Source organism: Rutidosis leptorrhynchoides, chromosome 11 (genome assembly GCF_046630445.1).
Source record: "Rutidosis leptorrhynchoides isolate AG116_Rl617_1_P2 chromosome 11, CSIRO_AGI_Rlap_v1, whole genome shotgun sequence".
Classification (NCBI taxonomy): domain Eukaryota; kingdom Viridiplantae; phylum Streptophyta; class Magnoliopsida; order Asterales; family Asteraceae; genus Rutidosis; species Rutidosis leptorrhynchoides.
The window spans coordinates 117,161,331-117,170,273 of NC_092343.1; the positions used below are offsets into that span (position 1 = coordinate 117,161,331).

The following is an 8,943-nucleotide window of genomic DNA, read 5'->3' on the forward strand; positions in this document are numbered from 1 at the left end:
GTCGGGTTAGGTTGGGTTTGTGTCCAAAAGGGTCGAACCCAAATGGATCAAGTTTTTTCAACAGACCCAAACGGGTCGCACCCAATCGGGTTGGGTTGGGTTTGGATCGAGACCCAGTTTTTGCCCTAATTTTTTTAAGATGGGATAAAAATATTACAATGATCAAAAATGAAAAATGAAATTAGAACACAAAACTGAAACTAAAACGCGACTGAAAACTAAAAAGTGAATCTCAAATGCAAAATTGAAAGCTGAAATTGAAAACTGATAACTGAAACTACACAGCTCGACCAGTGTTATCAATACGTGAAACCCGTTGGACCCATGTACAAGACTCGTTGAACCCGTCTCTACTTATTTGACTTTATGAATTTAGACCTAATGGACCTATTTCTTTTTATTTGTCTAAGACCCATATGGGTCTTAGAGAAACCCATATGAGTCTTACGAAGAGTTTGGATTTACTTTGTCAGGCATATCAATATGCAAGACTTGTTGGACCCATTTACAAGACTCGTTGGGTCCCTATTTATTAGACTTTATGAAATTAGACCCAATGGACCCATTTCTTTTTATTATCTAAGACCCATATGGGTCCTAGAGAAACCCATATGGGTCTTATGAAGAGTTTGGGTTTGCTTTGCCAAACATAGTTTTGGCTCAAGGACTCACGAAGATAGAAGGCGAAAAGTCAAAGCGTGTTAGTTCATATTAAAAGATTCTTTGGCAAGTAAACAAAAAGGACAACATAAACTCATCTAACTTCAGGAGAGTTAGAAATCATATATAGAGATAGAATGATACATTATTGAAGTCCAATGAGAATCAAGTTTGTTTATTCTCATAGACGAAAAAACGAATGAACAACTTCACAGTTGTAGCAAATTTGCTACGTGTTGGAACAAAAGTACTACGTAATATAGTTGGAATTCTTCCCTTCTGCCAGCGCTTTCGTGCTTCCTTCCTCATGCCGATTTAAGATTCTGCCCATTAATGAATAGTTAAGAAAGCGGCAAAACTTTTTAGAAACAAACTAACAAGAAAGCATAATGACCAAACCCGTGCGAGTACACTGTTCATAATCTAAAACCTGTTACCACTAAGTTCAACATGCACACTTTTTGTATACTGAGCATGGAAGTTACTATGTTGCCATTTTGGCGACGTTTTAATTACACAAGGTCGAGCACTCATTCCTCGGACAAAAACACGCAGTAAGAAATGTCATTATCACACTGTACTTTTTATTCAACACTACAATGTTACCCCTTACATTTTACGCATCTTTTTGTTTTAAATGCATAAAGAAAGGGTATAAAAAGAATTTTACCTCCTTATTCTCTTATTTATTTATGGAAGTGGACTATTAATAGAACAATATCAATATCAGACTTTTAAATTGAGACGAAGGGAGTATATAACTATAACATTAAAGCAATATAATTTTGGTAATTTTGTGTTGTGGTTTGCCCAATATGATTGTAACAAAGTTGCACGTTTTGACCCATTACATACTCTAACCGATCTGGCCATCAGGAAATATTGCAATGTCATCGATGTAAAGGCTATCGTATTTAACTAACCCGTTTTTCTTCTTCAATTTTGGCCTTGATGACCGAGTACATTGCAACTCCAGCAATTGCAATAGATGTACCAATGGCTGTTTGAGTTGAAATCTTGTTGCCTGCAGTAATCACATATTGTGAGTAACTTTTTCTGGGAAAAAACTAAACACACGATGAACCATATTTAATGAATCCGGCTTACCGAAAACAATGATTGAGAAACCAATCACAAACACCCGTTTTAAAACGTTGCCGACTGCATGAGTAAGAGGCGCCACCCTTTCAAGTGTGTTGGTTGCAAGCTGAAAACCAAAACAAAAACACATAATTACATTAATTAGTAAATTTCATTGACAACCATATGTCAAAGATGTAGTGAAAATAAAAATTAAAAAAATTAATTAATTTTTTTTTTTTTTTTTTTTTTTTGTAATACCTGATTGTAGAGGTGATAGAACATTCCGACCCAAAAGAGGTCGGTAACGAACTTAGTCAAGCCCACTTTAGCAATAGCATCATTGAACCCGTGTTGTAAGAGTTGTGGTCCTTCCAACTGTCGAAAGACGAAAAAACGGGGATTGTATTTTTTAAGTTAAGGTTCACTTCGAGTTATTAAAAGGATAGAATTGTAATTGTACTCACGATTATAGCAGGTGGAATACAAACAAAGAGGGCAATGATGGAAATGTAGGCGTACAAGTTAGTACTATCCATATCGGTCTGCAAACATGAATACAATTGTTAGACAACATGTCAACCAAAAAAAAAAAAAAAAAATGATAAAATGGATGATAAATGACGATAGCGTATTAGTATATAGATGACAACCATGGCTTTTTTCGAGTATATACTTCTATACGTGAAGGAGATGTTCGAAATCATGGCACTAATAAAACCAAGCCAGTTGAATGATAACTCAGTTAATGATGCCATTGATACACCTGCATTTAGACTTGATTTCAGCTTTTGATCATACAAATTTGCCTTTCGCTTTTATCCAAATCATGCGATAAAATAAATCCCCCTTTTCCCATGAATTTTCATTTGATAACCCAGTTAGGACGTTACATTAGTGTAAAAATACTCGCCCTTAATTAGTGTAAAAATACTCGCCCTTCACAAGTAACCTGAACGGGAAAAATCTCATCCGTTTACCCGTTTGCACTGTTGTAAAATACGTCCAAGTCGGTTGACGTGTCGAGCCCGTCCTGACTCGCCCGAGACCGCCTTGAAAGTCAGTTAACGCTAAAAAAGGTCAAAGTCGGGATGAGTCGGCCGAGGCGGGTCTCAGTCGGTTAAAGTCAAAGCTAGTCAAATATATTTTTTAAAACTAGATTATGTGTCATCTATGTTTGAAATATTTATGTTTTATGTTTGATATATTTATATGTACTATATATGCTTAATTTATTTATTAGGAAAAGTCAACGTTGGTCAACGTCCAACTCGTCCCTCAAAGGTCCCGACGGACTTTTCCCCAACTCGCGACGTTTACATCCTTGCCCATTTGTTTGTATTCATTTTATAAGGCACGTAGTTGTACGAATGCTTTGACTATTAAGTGATGGTTTAAGGTAAGATTCAGATAATAGTAATTATAAGATCTGAATACAAGAATTTTTTTTAATCTTCATGGGTTTCAAAAGGTATATTATTAACTACGTATTACTTTATATATTTAATTAGGGTTGTACCATGTAAATATAAAAGACAAGCATCACTACTTTTGGAAGGATAAGAGGCGTACCAAGAACAACAGGAAGCAAAGACAGCCACAAAGTTATCGGTATCGACTGTCCAAGAACGAATTGAGAAGCAGCAGCATTGAAAAATGGCTCAAGAGCTGATAAGAAAAAAAAACAATAATTCATCTTTCATAATTTACAACTTATTTTAATTCGCATCTATAGTGTTTTTTCGTATGTCATTAAGTAGTACCTTTAATTGTGTGGGTGAATGAGACAGCAACAGCTGCAAACGACACATTACTGGTCACATGACCAAGCGCATGACATAAAGCAACCGGAATAAGAAGCTTCAGAAGGTTCGAGTCCATCGGCTTCACAAGATAAACATGGTAAATTTCATTATGTTATTTAACAATTTAATTACTTGCAAAAATAAAAAATGATAAAAAAGTTTATGGACCACTTAAGTTAGCATGATTATGAGGATATTCGCCACTTACAGCCCGTTTCAGTAGACCAACAGCCCAGCTACCAAGACAATAAACCACTCCAACAGCCAAATGTATGACCGAGACGAAACTGCATATATATCATTATGGTCTTTACAATTACAATTTATTTTCACCATCATTTTTTTAATCACATTTGAAGTTTAAAATATTAACAAACTTACTAGGGATAAGGGAAGTAGTTGTAGATCTTCTTGTTGAGGATGTTGAATATAACATTCAGAAAGTACCTTTAAATCAAAGGACAATACTTATTATTATATTTTTTATTATTAAAAAAATTTGGAATAACATGACCCTAAACCATATTTTACAGTGACTAGTGATATATATTATTGTAGATAACAGTATATACACACAAGGTTGCAAAATTCGCTATTCGGGGATTAATCGGTCGGGACTTTGAAAAGATTAATCGGAAATTCGGGGATTAATCGGGTTGTACTGTATACATTGAAATATTAAATTTTAAAAATTATATATGTAAATATAGAAAAAAAATCATAAATATAAAAATAAACTTTAACATAATTGTTGAAAATTGTTCATTTTCCGCTAAAACTATAAGGTTCTAGTTTAAATTCATGTTAAAATAATAACCATTTTTTACTTTGACCGACTGTAGTTACCAAATTTATTTTTAACCCATCAATTGACGTTAACCGTTTAATTAAACGGATTTTTGGAATTCGGAACGGATTGCTTTTAAAAATGATTAATCGGAGATTAATCGGCGAGTAATCGGGTTTTTTACAACACTGTATACACATATTAATTTATAATATCCTAAAGTTCAGTAGACAATGTAAATCAGAATTGGAAAGTGCATAAAGATTAAGTAAAGAGTTTTCCAATTTCTGTGACTTATTAAAATAGTGTTACTCCATTTATTTCAATCATTGAATGCTTAATAACTATTTACAAGTGTATTAAGTAAATTACTATAATTCTTAGATAAAATTATCTTGCAGTTTAAATTAGTAGTTGTTGCAACTTGAAAGTGTAAGCTATGCAAACCTATTCTCATTATCCAAAAATAAATGTAACTTAATCATGCAATCAATTATTTTGTCACCTGCTTTATGAACTCATTTTACTCAATATGCAGATCATCATTTATAAGTAGAAATAATAATTAATAAAAGCAATATATATAAAGTAATTACATAATCAACATTCAGTTTTTTTTCTTTCAAAAAGCATACTAGTATAGATTTCCCCTAAATTAAAATATGAATGAAACAATTTTCATACAAAACAATTTTTTTATTTCAAAATGAATAAAAATATTAATTTAAAACGTGGCTTGTTTATTAACTAATTAATAAAATAATTTATAATTAATTTCGTACCACATGAAGAAGAAAAAACCAGTAATTAGAAACGGATACTTAGCCAACAATCCAGTAGGAGCAGCATCACTACGAACCAAAAAAGTCAATCAATCAGTCAACATTAGTCAAAGTCAAAATTAAATTGAATTAGTATTCAATTACCCTGCGGAATCACCAGCAGCTGCAAGACACGGTTTAAGCACGTCACGTTTAGTAACCGCCGTTACCGGAGAAATGTAATCTAGGTTTAATAAGCTCGGACGAAGTTGTCTTCCGCAAACGACGTTACCTCCGCCGTTAGTGTTGATTCTCGCCGGAGTTGAGACGGCGACGGTGGTGAGTCTGGTTGATGGTTTGATGATCAGTCTAGGAATGCCGGAGATTGTGGTGGACCCGGACAGGACTCGAGACTCCATTTTTTGTTTTTTATATCTATATTTATTTAAATAAATTTAAATTAAATAAATTAAAATAGATAGAAAATTATATGGAGGGAATGAGCGAAGTGTCCGTAGGAACAGGGGGATGTTATCTATTACCTGGTGAGTTGTACCAATCACCTGTGCTTTTGTTCACCATTATGTCGATACACTCTCAATCTATTTGACCCAAAATACAACACCACTAAAATCCCGTTCCACCCATAGAATCCAATAGAATTTTGGCAGAATTAGAATTGAATTTAGACATTCGTCATTTCTAAATTCAATTCTAATTCAGCCGGAATCCCATTGGATTCCATGAGCTAAATGTAGACAATTTTTCTCTTATTCTAGAATAAAAAGAAGTTATTTCTTTACCCAGAGAGAAACACCTCAAGAGTAGAGAAAATCTTCTCTCTCAATGTTTTATGGATTGAGAAATTGCTTCCGAATGGACATCCGGCCAAATTGAGAAATTGCTTCCGAATGGACATCCAGCCAATAAGTAGATTAAAAAAATAAAAAAAATTGAGACGCCGTGAAAATGCTGATATAAAATGTCCATAGATTTTAAACATGCCTGAAGTTCATTATTTGACCCAAAATAATTTTAGTAAATAATTTTTGGAAAAAATTGTATCTTGATCATGTATTGTTTTTGTCTACTCACTAAACACACCCTGCTGGAATACCCTATGAGTAACATGTCGATAGCTTTAAATCCTAGTCAAAGTAGTTGTAAATTCTCGACGTGCAAAAAATTGAACATGCGTCTATTTTGATAAAGGTTTTCAAATATGAAGCCTCAACTTTTTATGACCCGTTTGATTCACGGAATCCAATGAGATTCTGGTAGAATTTGAATTGAATTTAGACACGTGTCATGTCTAAATTTATCTCCACTTTTGCTGGAATTCCATTGAATTTCGTGAACCAAACGGGATCTTAGTTGATGGGTACCATTGAGCTGTTAGCTCATTGGCTAGTAAATTATTTTGTTAACTACTAATTTTAAAAAGTTGATTTATGTATGTTTTTACTTTTGATACATCATCCGGTGAGAAAAGGATACATGAAATGGGGCGAACTATTTAAGTTTCACTCGTTCAAAGTTAGATTAGAATTAGATTTAACTGTTTTTGAGCAAGCTTGAGGTTAAACGTAATTAAAAAAAAAAAAACATAATTTAAAAATAGGTAAGTAAAGGATTTCAAGCTTTTTATATCGACCTCAAAAACATGAAAACTAACCGAGCCTTTTACTTGCATACATTAGTTATTTATTGATAATATATTGAATATCTATATCAATATGTATATCTATATCTATCATAGATAGAAAAATGAGTGGAGCTTGAGTCCAGCTCCATTCGAGTTCGAACTTGTATAATATTGAAAGAGTTGAGCTCGGCTCTAATCGACTCAATTCGTTTAGAGCCCTAGTTAAAATTGAATGGCACATCATAACACATAGGCACTTGCTTCGTCAAAATAGTTTTAACTTGAATTTTTATGATAAATTCAATCTTGTACTGTAATAATATGCAATGGATGGATTGTACCCGTCATCCTATAATGTCAAATGTAGGTTGATAGACTATCATTTCATTAACTAACGTATATTGCATTACTAGATTGTTAGTATATTATATGTATTATATATAAGCATGACTGGTATGTAATAAGTAATATTAAATTTGGTTGATGCCTTAAAAATCATATGGATTGTCACTTGTGTAAATTATACAATCGTTAATCACTTGTAATTTGTTGAATGATAGCTTTGATCGAATATAAATGTAGAGGGTTGTGCAAATAATGATAGAAACGGTTGACATATGAAATCAACGGTGGATATGAATGGGAGTATAGAATAGGTATGGTGGAGAATATCGAATGATGTTTATTAAGTATAAGATGTATTGTGTGATAGAGAAGTGGAAATATAGATAATAAAAGAGATATTGTTAGAATTACGTTATCTCAAGTAAGAGGCTAAGGGCCAAACAAATGTAATGTCACCCATTTGATTTGTTATGTACACACCAATACACCATCATCCTCAAAATATCCATGACTAAAAATCATCATTATTTTAATTAGAAACAGATGCTGAACAAATTATGTGTCAATAAGATTTGAAACATACCACCGCGCTTCTTGTAGTGACCCGAACTTTTTCATGATTATATATTAAATTAAAACTATATTTGCATGATTAAATGTTTCCAACATGTTAAGCAATCAAACTTGTTAAGACTTGATTAATTGAAATGAGTTTCATGTAAACAATTGACCACCCAAGTTGACCGACGATTCACGAACGTTAAAAATTGGTAAAAACTACATGATATATATATATATATATATATATATATATATATATATATATATATATATATATATATATATATATATATATATATATATATATATATATATATATATATATATGGTTAACATGAGATTATGATAAGTAAGTATCTTACTAAGTGTATTAACAATGAGTGATATACATAAAAATGAGATTATTGAATTAAAAAACTCGAAACGATATATATAACGATTATCGTTATAACAACGTCTTACTAAATACATATGAATCATATTAAGATATAGATACACTATGTTTAACATGATAAAATGATAATTAAGTATATCATTAAGTGTGTTAACAATGAACTACATATGTAAAAACAAGACTACTAACTTAAGGATTTCGAAACGAGACATATATGTAACGATTATCGTTGTAACGAAATTTTAATGTATATATATCATATTAAGATATATATATTCATACATCATAATATCATTATAATGTAATAATTTAACATCTCATTAGATATAATAAACAATGGGTTAACAACATTAAATGAGATCGTTAACTTAAAGGTTTCAAAACAACACTTACATGTAACGACTAACGATGACTTAACGACTCAGTTAAAATGTATATACATGTAGTATATTAAGATGTATTTGTACACTTTTAAAAGACTTCAAGACACATATTAAAGTACTTCTACTTAACAAAAATACTTACAATTACATCCTCATTCATTTTCATCAACAATTCTACTCGTATGCACACGTATTCGTACTCGTACAATACACAGCTTCTAGATGTATATACTATTGGTATATACACTTCAATGATAAGCTCCTTAGCAGCCCATGTGAGTCATTAAACATGTGGGAACCATCATTTGGCAACTAGCATGAAATATCTCACAAAATTACAAAAAATATTATAAATCATTCATGAATTATTTACATGAAAATAAACTTACACATCCTTTATATCTAATTCATATACCAACGACCAAAAACACTTACAAACACTTTCATTCTTCAATTTTCTTCATCTAATTGATCTCTCTCAAGTTCTATCTTCAAGTTCTAAGTGTTCTTCATAAATTCTAT

At 31.8% G+C, this 8,943-nt stretch overlaps 1 protein-coding gene across 1 annotated transcript; it reads right to left on the reverse strand.

Annotated features, from left to right (window-relative positions):
- Positions 1-759: 759 nt before the first annotated feature.
- Positions 760-5,602, reverse strand: LOC139877939 (triose phosphate/phosphate translocator, chloroplastic-like). Its single transcript, XM_071865338.1, has 12 exons — positions 5,259-5,602; positions 5,115-5,183; positions 3,927-3,992; positions 3,754-3,832; positions 3,504-3,624; positions 3,313-3,408; positions 2,394-2,506; positions 2,208-2,285; positions 2,002-2,118; positions 1,768-1,867; positions 1,584-1,684; positions 760-983 (listed from the first exon to the last, which is right to left on the reverse strand). The coding sequence occupies exons 1-12, from the start codon at positions 5,510-5,512 to the stop codon at positions 966-968; spliced, it is 1,212 nt and encodes a 403-aa protein (XP_071721439.1). The 5' UTR covers positions 5,513-5,602; the 3' UTR covers positions 760-965.
- Positions 5,603-8,943: the final 3,341 nt, after the last annotated feature.

Coding starts and splice junctions, on each gene's coding strand:
- LOC139877939 (XM_071865338.1), bottom strand. CDS start 5,512: ATGGAGTCTCGAGTCCTGTCCGGGTCCACCACAATCTCCGGCATTCCT. Junction 5,184..5,258: donor GCTGCTGGTGATTCCGCAGG/GTAATTGAATAC, acceptor TTTGGTTCGTAG/TGATGCTGCTCCTACTGGAT. Junction 2,507..3,312: donor TTTGCTTCCTGTTGTTCTTG/GTACGCCTCTTA, acceptor GTCTAAATGCAG/GTGTATCAATGGCATCATTA.